Source organism: Phalacrocorax carbo, chromosome 2, assembly GCF_963921805.1.
Source record: "Phalacrocorax carbo chromosome 2, bPhaCar2.1, whole genome shotgun sequence".
NCBI lineage: Eukaryota > Metazoa > Chordata > Aves > Suliformes > Phalacrocoracidae > Phalacrocorax > Phalacrocorax carbo.
Genome location: NC_087514.1, coordinates 159,338,064 through 159,361,436, shown reverse-complemented (window position 1 = coordinate 159,361,436; position 23,373 = coordinate 159,338,064). Strand labels below are relative to the sequence as shown.

At 41.3% G+C, this 23,373-nt stretch overlaps 1 protein-coding gene across 3 annotated transcripts in view; it reads left to right on the top strand.

Moving 5' to 3' along the window:
- Nucleotides 1–23,373, top strand: part of DPP6 (dipeptidyl peptidase like 6) — a 576,690-nt gene that overhangs the window by 456,165 nt on the left and 97,152 nt on the right. For all 3 annotated transcript variants that reach the window (XM_064445043.1, XM_064445042.1, XM_064445044.1), the window contains exon 7: nt 5,827–5,908. In XM_064445043.1, coding sequence (XP_064301113.1) covers nt 5,827–5,908 — 82 coding nt within the window. The remainder of the gene's footprint in view (nt 1–5,826; nt 5,909–23,373) is intronic.

Here is a 23,373-nt window from a genome sequence, read left to right as displayed (position 1 = left end):
ACAGACACAGGCAGACTATAATCAAAAGACCTCTGAGTTCATATTATTGGCTTGAATCTGACTGGATTGCCAAATTAGGGACAAATGGTTTAGATTCCTTTGCTTTTTGTCTTTTATGCTCTAAATCCATAGAATTCATTCATGTTGGAAAAATGATTGATGAGCTCAGTCATTTTTAAGAACAGCTGAATGATGTGATGTGTATCTGTAGTTGAAATTAATAAGTTCAAATTGTTTTCATTACCTCCTTCTAGTTTTCTTCACTGAAAAGTGCTGTAAGGAGAATATGTGTATGTGTGTATGTGCATTAAATATTTAATAGCGGACGAGCCGAGATGAATGGAAGAACCTTCCCCATCTGTTTAAGCACTTTTATTAGAATTCCAGGAGGGTTCTTTTAGTTGCATCTTCTGACAGTCTGATTTCTTGATTATCTGTTCTGGCAAGTCTTTGATTCCCATTTGTATTATATTTTATTCTATCTCACTGCAAGTCTCTGCAGGGATGTGCATCTCCTGGGAAGCAATTTTCTTAATGGCACCTGTCTCCTCTTCTCCTTGGTGAATAGTGAAGTAAACAAGTCATTTAATTCTTTACGGCATTCCTGCTTTCCCTCCTTCTCCAAGTCCTTGCCTTTGGTTCTCTGTACATTTATGACCATGTATGCTTTACATGCTTTTATTTCTTTTTTGCAAATTTTCTCCAGTGCACTTTCTCTCATCATGCATCAAAATCTCTTAAATATTATGAATTTTCCAGTTCTTTATAACCCTTTCAGATCTCTTCTCTACATGGTGGTTTATATCAATTTTTCCTTTTCTTCTTTCTAAGGAAAAAGAAATCTGTCTAAGCTGCTGTCTGATTTTTTGCTACTAGAACAGACACCAAGTTCTGGTTGTGAGACAGATAGTTTACATAGATAGCTTTTTGTAGTTAACCATGAAAACATCTTAAAGTGCTGAGAGCTGATGTGCTTAGGGCTGTTGTCTTTCAAAATATTAAGTGCTGGCTTGATGCAAATAACAGAAGGGGATATTTCTGCATTCCCCACACTTTTTTAAACTACCTTTATTTCTTCAACTTCTTTACATATACCACTGAAATCTTCAGATACTTTCTATATTTTACAAAATTATGGCATAGTTAAGCAAGAAGGTTCAAAGATTTTAAGAACTCACTCCACCTCATACACGTAGTTTTTGTTATTTGTTCAGAGGTTGAACATGTCAGAGTCGTCTTTGGTGCAAATTGTTGCATTTTTGCTAACACTGGCAGCATGTGCAAAGAATTTCCATACAAATCCTATTGCTCTGTATTTAAAATTAAAATTAAAAGTTATTAAAACAGACCCTAGAAGAACAGCCCAAACCATACCCCAGACTTTGACTGCTTTTTTCAGTTTCAGACTTTTTCAGTCTGGCATTGTAAAATATTTTTGTTCAAGTAAAAGGAGCCTTTCAGTCAAATACAGTGGAAATTTTGTATTGTTTCTTAAGCTGTTTTTGAAGAACTTAATATAGAACAGTTTGTCATGTTTGTGCTCAGGGGGAGATCAGTGCCTCTGAGGGAAATTGGTCTTCTTTAGGAGAAAATGTCAGAAGAGGGAACACATAGATGTAAAAATTTCAGCAAAACCAGTACAATCTCTTCAAAACTAGTTCCTCATTAATCATGGTATTTTTTAAGCTCAAAACCAGACAGCCTCATATGATTAATTAGTTTGTTTTATTCTACATATATGTTCTGAGCTAAATTACAAGCAAAAATTATTGGGCAGACAGCACACTAATTGCACTCAGCAATATTCCTTATTCAAAAATTTTGAAGGAATATTTTTTTGGCAGAAATCTTCATCTAAATGAGCAAATTTCACAGTTTACTACTTCCATTATGTTTTGTGAACATTGTGCCGAAATCATACCCGTGTCTGGGGCAATTTAACAACCTCAGCTCCAGACAATGTCATCTTAATGTGGAAGAGTTTATGCAGCACCTGCTCCATCTTCTTTCTGGCCTAAACCAATGTTATTTTTCCCCTTTTTTTCCCAGGCTTTAAAATCAATCATTTTAAGAGTTGAAATAAATAAAGGCAACCCTTTAATAAGGCCTTGCTTTTTCTTTGGCTGGAAATGAAGATTAAGGGTCTTTTCCATAAGGAAATAGTGAAAATGGTGTGAGGATGCAGTGAACCTATTTCTCAGTGCAAACCAATAGCAGGAGATATACAGGCTGCCTTTGGAACAGCCCGTTTCCAAGCCAGCATCCTGCACAAATGAGCTCACACGGGGAAGGCTCAGATCTAACCAAGGGCTAATTATGAGGGTCTGTGAGGAGCACTGGCTCTTTGGAGAGACTGAAATGCCCTGTAATATTGATTGATTCAAGAGAAAATACAGAATGATTTTAAGCAGGCTGTTCTGTAGGAGAAGCAAGGGTGTAGCTATGGAGGACTATAGCTTATCAGCTTATGCAGCACTTGTTAAATGGATGAGTGCTCCTGGGATATCGATGTGCATTGGTCTGACTCCCTTAAGGGTTTTTTACCAAGGAGAACTAAAGGTCCAGAATAGTATGAGATAATTGGAAATGTGCTTGATAGCTGCTCTCCAAATGGGTTTTTCACGTTGAGGATCACTAAGACCTTTTCTGGGGAGAGCAGTAGAGGGTTGTGGCCATCCTGCCTGGAACAGCTGTGTAAACAACTCTTCCTCCTCCCTCTATAGGTGATATAATGGGTTTGTAACAGGGTTGCTTGGAGCTGCCAGGGAGGGTGTGTCCACACATATTCCACCACAGATCTTGCACCCAACACAGCCTGAGTAAGTGTGTGGGAATCTGGTCTTTCATGGCAGGGTTCACAGGTTTGTGAACCTCCATCTTCATGCCACCTTCAGGCTTGCTGACAGCCTGGTCTCTCCTGGCCACTGCGATATAGCCTATCTCTGGTTCCTTCCTACAGCTTCTCTGAAGCCTGCTAGATCAGGCTTGGCAAGGAGGGATGCCTTCTCAGTCCCCTTGCATGTGAAACTGAAGTTTCCTGCAGGTGAGGGAATGAATGTTGCTTCTCTAGGGAAGAGGATTCTCTTCGAAGAGATGAGGAACAAACAAAAATCTACCAAGAGGAAAATGTCCATCTCTCAGGAGTGTTTGTGGGGGGAAACTAGGATCTTAGACTGCTTCATAGTCCGTGGTAGAAAAGAATACCTCAGAGGATTAGGATGGGTGGCTGGGTACTGCCTTCAGATCTACACCACAACCTGGATGTGCTGTTACATGCTGAATACAGAGGCAGTTTATGGTACCTAGGTTTGTAAGTGAGGTGCCTCCAGGCAATATGCAATTCCATCAGTCAGCCTTTCTATCTGCATATCTATCCAAAGGTTTCAAGGCAAACAAACAAGATTTTGCTACAAAAGAAATTTCCCAGCCATTCTGAAAAACTTAAGAAGGAACTCAGGAGATGCAATTCTATTTTTCCTCAGCCGTATCAGATAAAGGGAGGATGACTTTGCTTTTTTCTCTGCCACAGAGTTCTTTCCTGGTAGACCAAATAGAGGGCTTTTCCTTCTGCCTTATCAGGTACCGAAACTGGTTTATGCAGCATCTCTCATTGTGTTAAAGTTTTCCTCTTCTAAAAGGTGATGCAGTGAGCAGAACTGACAGGACTTGTCTGGGCTCTGGTCTGAATTATTGGCTGTAATTGGTGTATCTGTCCCTTAGCTCCACGTGTGTTATCTGAAGCATTAGAGGTTTGAATTCCTACAATTGTATCATCTGTTTATTTGGGGATGATATTTCTCCCTCTATTTATAATATCTTGCTCATTTTCTCACAAGTGAAAAAACCCAAGAACTAGATAATTCATTTGACATATAATGAAGTTCTTTTTTTCTCCCATAAGATGTTTTGGTTTAATTCACTAGTTTTCTCTCTTCTTCCTGTACTCAGAGGTTACTCTCTGTTGAGATAATCAAGATAGCTAACCAAAGAGATTGAGTCTTAGCAGGAATAGCTGACTTGAAACTAAAGCAGCTAATGCATACAAGCATGAAAAAATCCAGAGGACGTTGTTTGGCTATTCTTTCTGGAATGGGAATTTTGTGGCTGCTGTTAGTAGGAGTTCAGTATGCTGCTTACCTGGTCTCTGATCCAGACTTTATGCTACCCATAAAGACACCTTCCGGTTAAGAACCATGAGGAGAAAAGACATGATTTTACTCCACCAGCAGCAGTTGTGGGTGACACTGCCTATAGAGCCAAAGCTATCTGGGTAGCCTTCAGACTTGAAGGGTCAGTGCTCAACAAACCCCTTTTGCCCCTCCAAATTCCTGATGGATCCCGTCTGCATCAAACTTGTCATCTTGAGCACTTCACAGCTTCATGGACCTCTTCACAGGGGCCTTACAGACATTATGGGTTATGATTTAAAACCACTGATACATACTTTCTAGCGGGAAGCAGAAGCTGCTGTTCTGGCTGTAGGAGTTATGGAAGGGGAAAACTGTAGGCATTGGTGTCCTCATCTAGGGTTTGCCCAGATTCTAGCTGGTCTTTGAGCAGGAATTCACAGGAAAAGCTAGTTTTTTCACATGGGAAAGGCTGCATAAAATCAATTTCTAAACACTTCTCTTGATGCTGTCTTTGGACTTGCTACAAGAGCCCCAGTGCAGCAGGAACGTGCAGCCAAGGGAGTTCTTGCCTGAAAGGGCAGAGCCGGAATGTAGCCGTGGTACAGCACCAGGCCACAAAACAGGCAATAAAGATAATTCAGTTAGTGTCTAATTATCGCATTCAGTTCTGTTCTGTTTGAAAATATGGTCTGGAAAACATTGCCTTTAATGAAGAAATAAACTCTGTGCAAGTAGAGAAGGTCTTTTGCTTGAAGGCTTTGGCTCTTTTTTTCTGGTTTTGGGTGATGTTGGCCTCAAATTGCCTTGTTGTTCCTATCTGTAGAGCAGTGATTGTAACGCCCTTATTTTTTAAAGCAGTTTGAGTTCTGCTAATGAGGTATACTGCATACAGGCTTTATTAGCGTTCTTGTTTGTAGAATATTACTATACACAGAGTTACAGCAATGTGACTTCAGCATTTATAATGTAATTATTTATGCTGTGTATAAATGCTGTCAAGGCAATGCTGTCTGTGCTGTGATAAAATGACATTATGTTGCTCTGACATTTACCAAAAAATACTCCTTTTTCTGTATTGCATTTACTATGTCTCACTGATGTTCTGCTACAAAATTAAAGTAATGGATGAAAGAACAAGAAAAGCATTTTGATTTTATTTTCTTAAAAAATGAGATATATGTTATTAATAGGAGCTTTTCCCTTTAAAGCCAGGCTGCATATCAGTTGTTATAGAGTTGCTGAACTTTTCTGCAGTCGTGTTCAAAGGAAAATTATTAGGCAGGAAAGCTATAGGGTGAGGAAGATGAAATGATATTTTTCTTGTGGCAATATGATTAAAAAATATAATTATTGTTTATCCTTTGCCGTCATCATCAGTGTTGATAAATACAATTACTTTGTTTGTCATCCCTTGACTAATTCTTAAGGCTTAGGGAGTCAGAAGTGGAACTAATGTGTTTAACTTCGTATTAATAAGAAACAGGAATTGTCAGTTAAATATTTGATCTTACCCGCACTTACTAGTTGTACAGTGCTTACCTTACAATAACACAATCTACTGAAATCTGTCACTAAATATTAGATGACTCCAGCTGAAAGATGCCTTACAAGGTCACGGTGGATTTCCAAAACAGGTGTGCACCAGCTTAAATAAGAACATTCCTGAAGCTGAAATTTTATTTTTCTCTTTTTGCAGGGATCCCCAGAATTTGTATCCCCCTGAGGTCAGCAATGCAAAGCTTCAGTATGCTGGTTGGGGTCCAAAAGGGCAACAGCTGGTAAGAGAAAGATCAAGTGTGCAAATGAATTTAGAGACCATGCTGCTATTGTTTGCAAGTAAAGAAAGAATAACTCTTTACTGCCTAGCTTCTTGAAACCTGCTTCTAGCATCTTTGTGGGATTGTTTTATCATGTAATTTATTTACAAAATTCCCAAATATATAAATTTACTGCAAAGTAATTGTGTCTAAAAATGCAGAGAAAGAACACTTTATGAAAGCTCTTTGAGAGGATGCACCTGCTTCTCCCAGTGTTGGACACAGGACAGGTTATAGACATAATAGAGAGTATGATTTAGTTGGCATATCATTGCTTCACCAGGGTGCCTTCAGACGTGCAAACTTGGCACTAGGGCAATTTTATTATTAGCAGCCCTGTATGGAGAATACATCTCTCTAGAACACAGCTGCCCTGAATTTTCCCTGTAATTATTTCCAAAATGGACAAAGGTAGAAATGTATTCTGGAAAGTTTTCGGAGCAGACTTGAAAAAAACCCACTTGTCAGGGATTCATTGTGTTTCATGGAGCCTTTCATACTGCAACAATCCTGAAATCTCCGCTGTTTTGTCCCTTGGCCACTGCCATCTTGGATTTACCCATTTTTTAGAGCATGTATTTCCTGGTAAGATCCCTGGCTTTGTTTCCTGGTGTGATTCCAATATTAAGATTTTGCATATGCCATTCTCTTTCTAGTGTAACAAGAAAAGAAAGAGTGACTTCTTTTTTTCATATGGAATTTTTATACCAAAAAAAGAGCTTTAAAAGCTCATTATCCAAGAAAATCTGGCATATGTTGCCTGTCCCCAGTGCTCTCGTGGGGATTTTTTTTCCCTGTGTCCTTAACTAGATTATTTTCAAATTTTATTATTTAAAAAACAGCAATGGAAGACATTATCATTGCCAGTCTGCAAATCAGGTTGGAGGAAACGTAAGAGATACAGGAGTAGGAAAGTCTCTCCTCTGCTCCATCAGGAAAATTGGGTTTGAGAGTGTCAGTGGCCTCCAATCTGATAGGAATGGAGAAGCAGCAGCCTTTGCCTCTATGCAAAATTACTTTTGAGGAGCTCATGTTTTCCCGTTGCACATACTTACATGCCCCACTCCCATGACTGGTGTGGTTTAACCCCTGCCAGGAGCTAAGCACCACACAGCCGCTCGCTCACTGACTCCCATTCACGTTAGTTTTACCAAGCTGAACGAGTGTACTTAACATCCACCTTAGAAAGAAGATTTACCCTTTTTCTTACCAAAGTCAAGATGACCAAGTTACTTCCTCCATTGCCTTCTCTACCAAAGTAACATAACTATACAGAAAGGAAAAATATTAATATCAAAATGGACAAATTATATATACAACAGGACAGTATATACAGTCCAGGAGAAGAAAAGTCTTCATTGCTCCCAGCTTTACCCTTTAATGCTGAAATAACTGATACCACTTTCCACCAATTTTTATTATGAAATACACAGTGAAAACTTAATTCCCTAAGAACTCCCTAAGACATCAAGTTTAGTACATGCCCCTTCTGTGGGATGCATGGCAGATTTCTTTGGGTTTTTTTAAGTAACTGCAAGATTTCCTGTTACTATTGAATTCCTTATGAATCTTGGAAGTATCTTGCAACAGTGGATTTGTTCTGTACGTTTCTTTTTTATTCCAAATAAGTAAATCTCTTGGCCTGTAATTCAGCTGTATTCCCTGTTCCTGCATTTGGAATCAGGGTAGGTGAGGAGAACCTGACTGTTTTAGTTTGGTAGTTTTAAGTGTTATCTTGCATGTGTCTAACATATGGGCCTTTTTGCACTTTTCCTTGCCCGTCATTTACCTTAAAAGAAAATTATAGTTGCAGTTTATAAAATAAGCAGGCTTGTACATGCATCAATATAAGCTATTTATAGCTGAAGATCAGCAGAGAATTGCTAGAGAAAAAAAGAGGCCTTTTAAAAAAAATCTACAGGCGTTAAAAATGAGAGAGAGAAAATATACAATGCGTGCTGTTCTGTATTTTAGGACTAATTGCATTACTCAGAATATAATTGCCAGTGACATTCATGTCTCCTTCTGTGGGGACAACACTGAGTGCAAAGGCAGAGAAAAATTAAAGTCCATTTAAACTTGATGGTGTGAAGGTGTTTGCTAAATGTAGGCTGGGCTGTGTTGCAGGAGAGGGAGGGAAAAATGTCAAGTGGGATGGAAAGGAGTAACGTGCTCAGGACTACATATCAGCTCCCCTGGTTCTAGTGGTCACAGGGCCAAGCACTTTTCAGAGTATTTTAGGGTGTCCCTACAACTACACTGAGGTACCTGAGCATGTGCCAGCTCCGGCGCTGCTCACAGAGCCCCCCTCTGTGCACAGTCTGCAGCCCGACTCCATGCTGCATCTCCCAGGAAAGGTGGGAGCACAGGGTGGGTGGGTTTTGCACCACCTTGAAGATATCCCAATTTTGGGGAAATAAAAAGCTTTCCCCTTGAAATCTCCTGGATTGTTCTTCTTTGGCAGCACAAAGGAGAGGCAGGGCAGGAGAGCAAGAGAGTTTGGTTCTGAAATTTTTTATTCCCTTTGTAGCTTCTGTTTCATCCTTCCTAGGGGAACTTTTAGTTGCTGTGTCTGACCTTTCTCTCTTGCATGTCTAATCATTCAAAAAAGAAATAAATCTGAAACAGAAACAGCCTGAATGATCTGCATTCTTTGAGAATAAAAATAAACAGTGGAACTTTCCCAGGAGCAATTTTCTATTTATCTTGTTTTCTTTTGTCCTTACTCATTAAATTATATGCCAATTTTTAGATGGTGAACTCCTCACAGCATGGTTCTTGACTTCTTACTAGCCTGCAGAAAGCCACACATGCCAACAGAGCTGTATAAATAATGGCAGATATTGGTTCTGAGAATATCTATGTCAGAAGATCAGAATGCAAAAAAGCCCTCACTTCTGGTCCCTCAGAAAAAGGCTTCAGCCTTTCTCAGATCTCAGCCAAAGTCTTAACAAATTAAGTCTTCCAAAGCTGTTGGAAGAACTGGTCCTGAGTCAATAAAAAGAGAGCCATTAACTTCAGTGCAAGAGGGAACACGTTTCCTAAACGTGGCAATTATTAAAGGGCTTATTCCTCTCATTTGTCCTACGACATGAGGCATCATTTATGACTTTGTAGAATGTGTGAAAAACACTGTTAAATTGGAATAGCAGTGTGATATATTCACTTTTTGTGGGTGTAAATGACTACGCAAAAACTCTATGAAAAAAAAACCATCCACTCCATGGTGCACTCAACAGCCCAACGTCTCCCGTAGTATTCGATGGCATCAGTTCACTGGCCTTCAGCACAGAGCTTGGTAGTTTTCAGTAAATAGGCTGTATTACCCTCAAACAGTTTGTGTGATACTTTCTAGCAGTATGAGGATGCTGGTGGCATGATAGGACTGCAAAATTGTTAGGCTGTACCTTTGCCCTGTTCTGTGTATGCTTATTTTTGTAAAAATCTTCAGTCCTCACATTTCCTCTCTTTCTCTGATCTTGCCATTTATGACTCAACAGCTGCCCACTTTTGGAGTTTCAAGTCTGCCACAAAAAGCTTCTGTTAATTGATCTAACTGGAATATTTTACCAGTTTCATCATTTTGCATCTTTCAGAGGGAGGTTCTGCCCACGGGCAGAGGGCTCGTGAAGTTTCAGTGGTAGATTTGCTCCAATAGTATCTATTCAAAGGTTAATAACTTACTATGACCCTGAACTCAGTTTTTGTAAAACTTATGTGGCTGACAGGCTTGGACCCCTCTATTTGTTAAAAAAAAAAAAAAAATAGTGCAGTGGGAAGAGTTTTCCTTTGCTGGTTTGCTTGGCGTCACGGCTGAAGTCAGGGCGCGCTTCAGGAGCAAGAGACTGTCTAGTGCATATCTGTAGCTGAAGTGCTCAAGGAATCAAAAAAACCCTGAAGTTTTCAGGAGGCTTTTATCTACATTATCCCAAATGAGCACATCCAGGTTCACAATATTTGCTTTAAGGACAAACTAGGTATATACATGGGCCCTATTGTCAAAAGGAAGGAGCAAACAGTAGGCCTGCTCTGATAACATGCAGGGAATATTTGCCTGTGTTGACAGCACTAAAGTACAGTTCACAGAAGCTGTTAAACTCCAATTTCAAAACCAGAAGAACTTCTGCCGTGCTGCTATTTTCCTTTTTTTTTTTTTTTTAAATCAGAATCTGTAACAGCCCTGACAGATACTAATGATAACAGTGACACATCAGATGCTGGGGGAAGCAGTTCTGCACAACTTTAGAGGCAGAAGTTATAATTCAAAAGAACCTCTCTCATACATCATAGTATTTATTCTTCAGCAAAGAGAAATATTTTTTGAGGTTCTTCTGGCCAGTCGGTCTTTTACTGCTTCCACTGTTTCTTTAAAGTACCAAAAAAAGTACAGGAAGAGGATTACAGTTGCTGAAAGTTTTGTATGTCCTTGCACTTACTGCAACCCCCAGAATGTCAAAATGGATTTCTCCTCAGCCATAGCCAATAAACCTTTACCAATGCCAACTTTTCCGGAGCAGGAACTACCCTTTATTCTTGTAGACTGTGCAGCAATCAAGTGTATACTTGGTTCTAAAGTAATAGGAGTTACGCTTAACAGCAGGTGCAGAAGTTGCAGTGAGAAATCTCTATCTCAGTGAAATGCAGCCCCTACCATGTTAGAGGTTTGCAGGTGCCCTCAGACAATGAATGCAAATGCTGGTAAACAGCTTGTCATAGATATTACTGTCTAAAAAGTGCAATACAATTTAGAGCAGTATTTGAATTCATTCATATATAAAACATTCGAATGATAGATCCTGCTGCACAGGGCCCGAACCTTTCCATCTCATTTGTTGTTATAAGTTTTTTTTAACACTGTAGCACAATGTCTCGCTAACTAGGATATCTAGATGCAAAAAGCTGGTTAAGTGATGACATCTGGAACTAAACTGGAGTGACTCCTCTAATTAGCAGGTTTTTCCTTGCCTGAATTCGTGCCTGTCATGCCAGCTTAGTTCCAGGCAGAAGGGCTGCATACATATCAAGTGGGGAGGACCATTTTCAGGGGAGGTACTGAATCATCTGCTGTTGTTCCTAATCCAGCAGGGCTTTTGAACTGCTGTGTGTATAATTGCTGTAGGTCTGTTTGTCTCCACCATTATTTCATAGATTTTTACATCATTATTTTCAAGCTGTTGTTCTCTCGCCTTTTCTTTTCGCAATGACATCTAAATCAATATTTAGCTGTGATCTGCTGTATGTAATTATTCTGGCTTGGTTATCTTGCTAGTTGCATGGAAGGAAAGCCCACCCCTCTCCCCACTTCCTCATGTCTTTATAAGCCCTATTTAAGCATGGTGGGAGATATTCAGGCAGCTTTTTACATGGTTCCTGCATTCTGGGAAAAGCAAGAGTTTCAGGATAATGATATGCTGTCTCCCCTTCATTCCCTTTTCCAGTGTCAGCGTATAAATTCTTTAAGGAATCCCCAGTAAGACATCTTACATGTACACTGAATACCTGGACAGGTTACTCTGGTTGGGGATTCCCATTGCCCTTTCCCCTGATTTTATTCAAAGAATGCCCTTGGAAAAGTGTTGTGTTTGTTTTTTCCTGGCTACAGTGGCCATAGAGTCCTCTTTTCATTTTCATTTTTGTACATCCTTGTCATTTCCTTTGGCATCAGTGGGCTTGACATGTTCAGTCCTCGTTTACCAAAGGGAAGCGTTGGCACAGCGTTATGAGCTCTGCTGAGAACAGTTGTGTCCCTTCCCATCTCAGCATTCTGGGTGCTGCATTTACATCAGAGGAAGAAAAGCAAGATACTTAAGATAACTGAAGATGCTACAAGAAACGTTACTGAAAGAAGATATAGGTGATTTTATTGTAAATAAGATGTTGCTCTTTTTGTGGACATGAAAGATTTCAGAGAAAAAAAATGAAATTGATAATTCGCCTTAGAAGTTTTACCAATAAATCAGAAAAAAAGTTACTGCTCTTACATCCAGATATGAGAGACATAGGTTGATGCAGTGTTTAAGGCATCACCCCTGGAGGTGAGACACTGCCATAGGCTTCCTCTGTGACTTCATATATGTAATTTTGTTTTCTGGTTAAGTTACGGCATGAAGATGGCAATGTATTCGTACCTCACAGTGGACTTACAGAATTAATATAGTAAATGTTGTGGAGATTCACACTCTGCATTAAGGAAACTGAGTATGTACCACTAAGAAATGCATGTATTGATAGACTTGCTAGCTTAAAGCGTTTCACACTGTACTTGCACTATAGGGCAGGTATTGAATTATCTTCCTTTATATTCCTTGTATACTACTGCAGTTGCACAAAGTGCAAAACTCCTAACAGTGCAACACACTAGGATAGGGTCTGTTCCACTGAAAATATTTCCCTCCTGTTACAGAGACCTAAAATCATATTCCTTTAATTTCAGTTGTGCTTTATGGATACTGAACACGTATCCTTTGTTAAGGCATTTTTCATTTCAGAGATCTAACAGCTAGAACTATCTACTTTAGGTCTGCGCATAAGGGCTTCCGCATCTTACAAAACTGTAGTCGGCAGATACTGCCCATTGAAATAAGTGCCTATGAAAAGTGTTGTTCTTGGAAAGCTGCTATTTTGTGCCATGAAAATAGTTACCTTTTACTTTAGATAGCAGCAGTCATTGGTGAGTGTATGTTTAAGTGACAGACGTCAGGATGCCACAAGCAGTGCCATCTGTGGCGTAGCTCACCTTCCCTTGCCAGGGTAGTCTCACCTTCCCCAGAAACTGCCATACCTCAGAGCCGAGAGAAGGCTTCAGGAACAATTCTGTTAGTTCTACTGTTCAGCTGCTGAAGTAAATGTTGATGGTTTCTGTTACTAAACATTGTATTAAACAGGAATATTACACTGAATAGCTCACTGTCCAAGGTCAGATGTGTATCTTGAGGAAACCTGAATCCCAGTTTCCAGTTTCTTTATGCTGTCAAGTAATCTGTGTGCTCTCCTTAGGCAGATATTCATTCTATAACACAATAGAATATTTAAAATGAAACACTGTATCATCTCATATTAAATAATCTAATTTATAGTGATGTCCTACATAACCATCAGTGATATTAGGTTACAGAATACAAGATAATCCATCAAGCAGAACTTAAAAGTAGAATCAGAGTTCTGTACTAAATGGTACATTTACTGATACATTCTTTAATATAACAAGGCAGTTTTAAATTAAAATAACCCCATTAAAATCCAGGGCAAAGAAGTCCAGGCAGACATGGTTCTCTTTGTTGAGGTGAAATAAATCCTCTTCTTTTTCCCTGAAGAACAGAAAATAGGACAGCATATTTTTATTGAAACATATATTTTTAAATCTCCAGAATCATGATAATTGCTTATTTGGCTGGACTCTGGCAGATTCTAGGTGTGATTAGAATCCATACATGTTGTGGACTAGCCTGCTCACAGAATACAAATGGAAATGCACTGTGTTTGTAATGAAGCAATGTCAAAAATATAGAGAAGCTTGTAGAAACCTGAGAAGAATATTAATGCACTTAAGGACTTGAACTGTCAGAAGCAAGCAAAAAATCTCTTCTGTGCCCAATTTAAAGGGAAAATTTTGGGAATATGCTTCCAGGTCACAGAACTTGTCATTATTCCTATAGCCCATTTTATGGGACTTTATCTTGAGTATTGGTTCTGCAAGTTTTGGATTGTCTTTGAAGACCTTAAAAACCACAGGATCTTACATACTCTTCTGCTTTCCAAAGGGAGCCTTCACATTTCCTGGAGAAAAGGTCTCCAGACTTTACTGAATCCTGTAGACACACCACAAACATGATTTAATAAGTATCTTAGAAAAACCTTGCCTGTTCTTAACAAGGAATTGTAACCTATAGGCTTTACAGAACATGCTTAATAGCTAAATAATATTACTTGCAGCAGATCCGTGTTTTCCCTAGACTTCCTTTTACTGCTGAGGTACCTATAGAAGCCGTTCTTGTTGCCCTTCATGTCCCTCACTGAATTCAACTCTAGATGAGCTTTGGTTTTCCTGACCCCATTCATGCACAATCAATGTCTCTACATTCCTTCTAGGTCACCTGTCCCTGTCCCTGCCTCATGTACTCCTTGTTACGTTCGAGTTGTGCCAGGAGCAACGTGCTCATCCACACAGGCCTCCTGCTTCCTTTGCTTCGTTTCATACACATCAGGATGGACCATTCTTAAGCTTGGAGGAGGTGATACTTGAAAATCCAACAACTTTCCTGGACCTCTTTTCTCTCCAGGGCTGTATCCCATGGGATTCTTCCAAGCAAGTCCCTGAACAAACCAAAGTGTGCTTTTCTGAAGTCCAGGGCTTAATGCTTTTTCCTATGATCTTTCCTGTCATGATCCTGAACTTCACCACCTCACAGTGTATGCAGCCAAGGCTGCCCCCAGCTTTCACCTTCTTGCCTGAAAGCACCTCCCTTCATCAGCTCCTTGATCACCTGTGTCAGGACACTGCCATCACTGCCCTCCACAGACCTCCTGGGTAGCTTGTGCCCAAGTTGCTTTCCCTCCAGCAGATAATAATTAAGGTCTTCCATGAGGACCAGGGCATTTGAATGTGATGTTTATTCCAGCTGAATGAAGAAGGCCTCATCATCTACTTCCTGACTGGTCAGTTGGTAGCAGACGCTCACCACAACACCATCCACTTTGGTCTGCCCGCTAATCCTGACCTATAAGCTCTCATCTGGCGCTTCATGCATCACTGAACTCCGTGCATCTCTGCTGCTCTCTCATGTAAAGGGCAACTCCCCCTCCTCAGCATCCCAGCCTGTCCTTCCTAAAGAGCCTGTATTCATCCATCACAGCGCTACAGTCGTACGAGCTGTCCCACCACATTTCTATGATCCTATTGAGATTGTAGCTCTACAACTGCACACAAACCTTAATTCCTCCTGTTTATTCCCCATACTGCGTGCGTTAGTGTACAGGCACAGAGAGGCACCCATTTGTGGTGGTTTCCCAGGAAAATTGTGAAAGCTTTCCCCACAGAGTTGTGTGCTCAGCTTCTCCTTATTTTTGTGCATTGTTTGAGGTGGGCCTCCTTCAGCCCTGTTCACCAGAGTCTCTCTTGTCCACATCTCCCTTTTCTTGCCAGCCAAGTCTATAATTTCCTCGCCCAACTGTGGGCCATCTTCTCCCTCCCCTGGTGTTCTGGGTTTAAAGTTCCCGTCCTGAGGCAGGACAGAGTTCCCAGCCCCAGAACTGGGCACTGAACCTGATCTGTAGCTGCAGATCTGTCAGCAGAGCAGGATCCTTCCTCACGGTGCCTTCATTTACCAGCCCAATCACCTTAAACTCTGCCTGTCCCTCCTTTTGTGTAGGGTCTCGGAGAAGATCCTTCAATATCCTTTTTGACACCTCTGAGGTTGCAGAGCCTTCTAACCATCTTCCACTGCTCCTTTGCTGACTCCACCCATGCCCACCTCCTGCAGGCAAGGTGATCATCTCCCTCAGCCACAGGGCGAGGTCACCTCCAGACCTGGAGAGCCACATCCTCTTTTGGAAGCTCTCAAATGGGGCCTAGACACTGTTCATAGAAATAGAAAGTATCACTTTATTTGAAGACATGAAGGAATGACTTTCCATTCTCTCTGCCTTCTTAGTCTATTGATCATGTGAGATGAAAGCAAAATTGAGTTCTTAATGTTTATTTTATAAGATATATTAGCAATTTCCAAGATATATGACTAAAATCCAGAGATTTGCACAATTTACAAGTGGTGAGTTTTCTGTACTTCCTTTCCTAGATATGTAATCAAAGCCACTGAAGGCAGCAGATTTTTCATTTGTCTTTTACAGTAACTCTGATAATTTTCCTTTTTAGAATCAATTACATTTTCTTTCATTGCATTGACTTCCATGCAGTTAATCTCTTACACTACTGATATGAGATACATACAAGCCTTCGATCTCCAATGAGAAGTCATGAATGCTGGTTTTGATGTCTTTATAGATCAGCATGATTCTTATGTGCATCTATCTGTACTATGGTATTCTCTGGTTTTAGTGGTCGCCTGGGTGGTTTCAGATTCCCTGTCCTGAAAGACTTCCTGCAGAATCATTTTAAAACTGGTGTAGTCCTCACTTTGGTCTAAACGCCACCTTTGCCCAATTCTGGGCAGAGTAAAGTTGGATTAAAGTAAACCTTATCTATTTGTTGCATATCTTCAGAAACTGCTATGTCTTCTAAATCCTTAGCTTGGTAAGGAGTTCGCTTCTTACTTTGAATTAAACCAAAGATAAACTCTGGTATGAAAAATTGGAACTGTAGCCTTTTCTGTCAATAATTTGTCAAGATGTGATTTTCCCTGCAATGCATTTATCATGTGGAAAAGTTTCATTGGTTCATCACTGGCTTTAATAACGACATTTTGGTTTTGTAAAGAAAAAAGTTTATTTAAAAATCCTTTATCTCACTCCTTCATCAAAATTGTTATCTGTCTCTTTCCTAAATTGCAGACATAAACCATTTGAGGGAGAGAATGAAAATATTTTTAAGTTTTTTGTCTTACTCCTTTTTTCCCACCTGCTATCAAGCTATATTTAAACAGCAACAAGAAAAGCCTAATTAAAATACTGGCTCTTATTATGTAAGCTCACTGGTGAGGAGCAGTTTATGGTTTTATTAAGCTTCTTGAAGAACTGATAAGAGTTGGCGTAATCATGTCATATGCATTAAGAACAACACTCATGACAGAATGCATTAATGGAAGCTATTTGAACATCAAAGTTTGCATTTTATGAGGTTCAAAAGAAGAAATTGGCGGAGTATTCATTAAATAATGCATAGTCAATCAGCAGCAAGATTTAGAACTGGTTTTTAATTGGTCACACATTTTTCTGCTGCATTTGATGTAGAATGATAACTGCAAAATGCCAAGGACTTTCCAGTACAATGCTCATCAGATTTCCTTGATATCCCAAAGTGAAAACACAATTATCATATCTGCTTCAAGGTGCCGCATGGACAAGGATGCACAAGTAAAGACAAGTTTTACCTTGGACAAAACAGCAGGGAATCTTTCTCTCTTTGCAGTTTTTCATTTTCACAGTCCTCAGCTTCCAGTTTTCATATGGCAGCAGAAAACCAAAACTGGCTTGAGAAAAGCTACCTCCAAAATATTTGAATGGGATTAGAGAGCACTAGAAATGGAAGGGAGAAGGGAGAGGTCTTTCTGTGTGTGCCTTTCCAGCAAGAGCTTGATCATGCTCAAAACTATTTGTGTTCATGATCTGACATTTCCAAACCCCAGTTACATGCTGTGATTCTGTTACAGACCTCAACCGGTTACTTAGCGTATAAATAAAGAAGTGATCATTTTCTACTTCCTGGACATATTGGGAAGCTAAATCTGTGTATTTTTTTGAGGCTTTCAGACCGATGTGATGTGTAACACCATATAAATGTGTAGATAGTTAATATACAATTCAGCACAAACCTCTCCTATAATTGACACCTCCAAAAAATGAATGGAAGTTACAAAATTTTAAGGAAGTATCTTATACTGAAAAGTTAAAAAAAAAAAGGTCCTTGATTAAACCGTGGGACTGTTGTAGTTGGCTGACCTTGGCTGGCTACTAGATGCCCAACAAGCTGCTCTATCCCTCCCCCTCCTCAACGGGACTGGGGGAGAATATACTAAGAAAAACTCGTGAGTTGAGATAAGGACAGGGTGATCACTTAACAATTACCATCATGGGTAAAACAGAGTCAACCTGGGGAAATTAATTTAATTTATTACCAGTTAATTGTAACAGACTGCAATACTGAGAAATAAAACAAAACTAAAAATGCTTCCCTTTCCCCCCACCCCTCCCTTCTTCCCAGGCTCAACTCCACTCATGATTTTCTCTGCCTTCTCCCACCAAGCAGCGCAGGGGGATGAGGAATGAGCATTGTAGACAGTTCATAACACTTCATCTTTGCCGCTTCCTCCTCACGCTCCTTCCCCACTCCAGCATGCGGTCCCTCCCACAGGAGACAGTCCTCCACAAACTTCTCCAACAGGGGTCCTTCCCATGGGCTACAGTTCTTCCTTAACTGCTCCAGCATGGGTCCCCCACAGGCCGTGGGTCCTGCCAGGAGCCTGCTCCACCACGGGCTCTCTACAGGCCACAGCTCCCTTCAGAACATATCCACCTGCTCCAGCATGGCATCCTCCACAGGATGCAAAGTAGAAATTTGCTCCGCTGTTAACCCCCATGGGCTGCAGGGGGACAGCCTGACTCACCATGTTCATCTCAATTCCAGCACCTCCTCCCCCTCCTTCTTCACTGACCTTGGTACCTGCAGGGCTGTTTCTCTCATGTTTTCTCACTCCTCTTTCACAGCTGTTGCATAGCATTTTTACCCTTTTATAAATATATTGTCACAGAGGCACTAACAACGTCACTGGTGGGCTCAGCTTTGACCGGCAGTGGGTCTGTCTTGGAGCCATCTGGAACTGGATCTGTCTGACACGGGGGCAGCTCCTGGTGTCTTCTCACAGAAGCCACCCCTGCAGCCCTTTTTCCCCCGCTGCTACAAAAACCTTGCCATGTAAACCCAATACAAATGTTCACATGCACCCTTGATGGAAGAGATAACTGACAGAAAGTACGTAGGAACCTTAAATTGCACATAGAATGATTTCAGGCAGTTGAATCCCCATTTATATACCAGAGTGATGCAGTCCTGCACCATTCAAGGACTGCCTAACCTTGCAGAAGTCTGGATTTACCTCAAATGATTAACTTAATTTGCCCACATATATTCTCATAGGCCGTGTGCAGTGAAATGGGTACCTTTTGTTTAAGGAATTTGATGTGATCGGAGTTCAAGTGTAAGAGCCCAAGGACTTGGACATGGTTAGGACTATGAGCAACAGCACTGAGGCAATAGTCATTGAACATATGCTACAGGCCTTCTTTTGGGGCTACACCACCCTGCAGCTGGAAGAGAGGGCGTTCAGAGACTTTGAAGGATGTGCATGAGGAATGGTTTATCAGTAGGCCTAGGAGTGAGGATAGTATCTTCTCCAAGATTTTTTTTCACTATGCATTTTACTTTTTTCATTACCATATTAATCTACTGATGGTCTAATTTGAGTGCATGATTGTGCTGCCATTAGCCTCAAAGAGCTAATAGACCAGATCTTGAGTGGATGAAGGTGTCTCACATTGGCTGTTTGTACTCGGTGGAACTGGTAGATACTTAAATTATATGAACTGCATTGTTTGACTTTATTTGGACTTGGGATCACCCAGCTCACCATAAAAGGTGCTGGAGAATAATGCCCTGAAGTTAGGCAGATTTTATCTTCCTCTATGTCTTCATTGGTACCTGCATCTCCCTGCTGAGTCTACGTGGCACCTGTCTAAGGCAGACTAGATCATGCCATCTACAAAAGGCCACAGAAAGTCCTGCACAAGAAGAGGTAGTATTGAATCCTATCAATGTACATGAACAATGTACACTGGCAGATGTACAGGGCAAGATACACAGAACTATTTTTCTTTATTATTAAGCAAAAGGGATTTTACAGTAGCTGTAGGTCTGCCTTTGCAGAAGAAAGTATGAGTTCAAGGTTATGACATTATAGGAGTAACTGAAACATGGGGGACAGATCAAACAACTGGGGGATTGCGATGGACGGTTATAGGCTCTTTCATAGAGACAGGCAGGGTAGAAGAGGTGGAGGAGTCACACTCTAAGGAAAACGTTGAACGTATCGAAGTCAACTATGGTGATTGCGACTGCTCTATCGAATGCCTCTGGGTTAAAGTCAGAGGGGTCACCTCCAAGCAGGACCTCACAGTGGGCATCTGCTACCATCCTCCTAACCAAGACAACAAAGTTGATGAAGTGACACTTGGGGCACTAAAGCAAGCTTCTGGCCAACAGAACCCAGTCCTTATGGTTGACTTCAACTACCCAGACACCTGCTGGAAGAACGATACAGCAGCTCACATGTCATCCACCAAGTTCCTGGAGTGTATAGAGGACTGTTTCCTCGTACAAATGTTAGATGTGCCAACCAGGAGTGAGACACTGCTGAACTTGCTATTCACAAATCAAGAAAACCTGCTTTGTAATATCGCGGTAAGTGATAGCCTTGGCTGCAGTGACCGCAATATTGTGGAGTTCGGGATCCTGCTGAGTGTGCTGAAGGTCAGCTCTTAGACAAGGGTTCTAGATTTTGGAAAAGCAAACTTCAGCTTGCTAAGAGCTCACTTGGGAGGGATTCAATGGGATACTTCCATGGAAGATAAAGGAGCTAGTGAGTGCTCTCTCTTGGAAGCACAAAACCAGTTTATCTCCTACAAAAGAAAGGGATGTAAGCAGAGCAAGAGGCCCCCTTGGATTAACCATGACCTCCTGGGTCTACTCAAAACCAAAAGAGGAACATATCACAGATGGAGAAGGGGAGGATTATCTGTTGAGAGCTACAAGGGCATTGCCAGAGTGTGCAGAGATGCAGTTAGAAAAGAAAAATCCCAGCTTGAATTGAAACTGGCCATAGACATCAAAAATAGCAAGAAAGGCTGCTTCAGGTATGTCAACCACAAGCAGAAACAGAAGGAAAACATAGGCCCACTGTTAAACAGAAAAGGAAAGTCAGTCACCAGCAATGCTGAAAAGGCAGAGGTTCTCAACACTTTCTTTACATCTGTCTTTACCAACACTGTTGGGTCCCAGGCTTTGGGAATGAAATTCCTGGTTGACCAAAACATAGACCCACCATCAGTGAAGGAAGAGTTAGTATATGAATTATTACAGGAGCTTGACCCCTACAAATCTATGGGCCCTGACACCATCCACCCGAGGGTGTTGAGAGAGCCGGCTGATGTCATTGCAAGGCCACCCTCCATGATCTTCGAAAAGTTGTGGAGAATGGGGATGTCCCAGAGGACTGGAGGAAGGCAAATGTTACTCCAATCTACAACAAAGGCTCGAGGGAGGATGCGGGTAACTATAGGCCCATCAGTCTTACTTCAATCAGTGGGAAAGTTATGGAACAAATCCTCCTGGGGGCCATCACAAGTCAAACGAAGCACATGATTGGGAAAAGCCAACATGGCTTCACTAAAGGCAGATCGTGCTTGACAAACGTGGTGGCCTTCTATGACAAAGTGACCTGCTTGGTTGACATGGGGCAGGCAGTGGACATTGTTTACCTGGACTTCTCCAAGGCCTTTGATATGGTCCCCCACAGTCTCCTCCTGGAGAAATTGATGTGTTATGGCCTAGACAAGTGGTCTGTGCTGTGGGTGGGGAACTGGCTGACAGGCCACACCCAAAGGGTGGTGGTAAATAGCTCTTTCTCAAACTGGCAACCTGTCACCAGTGGAGTCCCCCGAGGATCGATATTGGGCCCAATGTTATTCAACATCTTTATAAGTGATCTGGATAACGGCATCAAGTGTAGCCTGATGAAGTTTGCTGATGACACCAAGTTGAGTGGGGAAGTAGACACTCCAGAAGGGAGAGCTGCTCTGCAGGGAGATCTGGATAGGCTGGAGGAGTGGGCCAGCAAGAACCTTATGAAGTTCAACAAGGACAAGTGTAAGGTCTTGCACCTGGGAAAACATAATCCGGGAGTGCAGCACAGACTGGGATCTACCCAGCTGGAGAGCAGCTCTGTGGAAAGGGACCTGGGGGTCCTGGTGGACAGAAAGCTCAACATGAGCGAACAGTGGCTGCTGCGGCCAAGAAGGCCAACAGGATGCTGGGTTGCATCAAAAAGGGCATCACCAGCAGAGAGAAAGAAGTCATTATCCCACTCTACTCAGTGCTTGTCAGGCCACACCTGGAGTACTGCGTACAGTTCTGGTCCCCGCTATACAAAAAGGATGTGGACAGGCTGGAAGGGGTCCAGAGAAGGGCCACCAAGATGATCAAAGGACTGGGGAGCTGCCATATGAGGATAGGCTGGGAGAGCTGGGCTTGTTCAGCCTTGAGAAAAGGAGGCTCAGAGGGGATCTCACCACCATGTACCAGTACTTAAGGGGTAGCTACAAAGAAGATGGAGACTCCCTCTTTACACGGAGTCCCATGGAGAGGACAAGGGGGGATGGACACAAGTTGCTCTTGGGGAGGTTTCGATTGGACATGAGAGGGAAATTTTTCACAGTGAGAAGAGTCAACCACTGGAATAATCTCCCCAGGGAAGTGGTTGACTCGGCCTCATGGGACACTTTTAAGATTTGGCTGGACAGGGTGCTGGGCCATCTTGTCTAGACTGTGCTCTTCCTAGAAAGGTTGGACTAGATGGTCCCTGAGGTCCCTTCCAGCCTGGGATTCTGTGATTTTGTGATTCTGTGAAGTATCATGTCAAAGCTGACCATGACTCTGCCAATAAACTGATCAGTTAGACATGCAGTTCATGGCAGGAGATTACACATTTTGGATCTCTTCTTTTCCAGTCTTCACAAGTTCATAATAATCTACGTGATGTGAAATAATTACAGTAAGGATGATTTTGTGTTTAAGGCATTGGAATAGAGCTCAAGATATGCAGGTTTGACTCATGGTTTTGCCAGTCATCTTGTGTGACATTTAAAATAGGTTTTGTCTGCTTAAACCAGGTTCCTAGAGCACCTCAGCTGAATCATGTTAAAAGTAGGTGGCCTCTAGATGCCACTCCTTGAGAGCAGAGGTTTCCCATATGTCCTGTGTAATAGTCTGCCAGATGTTTTAGACACATGAAGGGGCTTAAAATGGCTCTAGGTGCCTATGTTTCGGCAACTGAGTCTTGTCTTTGGTGTCCCTGTCTCTCATTTTTTCACATGTTGAATGGGGACAATAGTATTCTCTATTAAAATGATATGCTGTTGGGGTAGGGCTGTCTTTTCTGTGCATTTGTTCAGCATTTACAACAGTGAAATCCATGGATAATTACCTTTACACAGATATTTTTTACTGATACTACAAAATAAATATAAGCATTTCTGAGAGATGCACAGAATTATAAAATGAATCTGTTATTTTATTTATTCTGCCAGTATACTCCCTCAGGTAAACTGGTTTGCCAGCAAAAGAGTGGACTTCTACACAAGGGGAAAAATAAAATAAGACTTTAACATTAAAACCAGAAAATAATTAAGTACATTGTGTTGGAAGAGGAGAGACTAGCATGTTGTTTTGTAATTATATTTCCCCACTCACCACGTCTTCAATGTTGTGGCTGTTTTTTTTCAGACTCCAAGGAACTTTGGGTTGATTTGGTATGTAAAAAGGTGTCAAGGCAAGACTTTGTGCCTGTCTATACATGAACACCGGTTCTTGTTGACCGAACTCTCCATGCTAAATGGCCAAACTCTCCATGTTAACTACTCTCTTGTAGTTAAATTTTATAAGCTGACCTTGCAGTGTGGAAGACTGCCTTCTAACGTGTGGG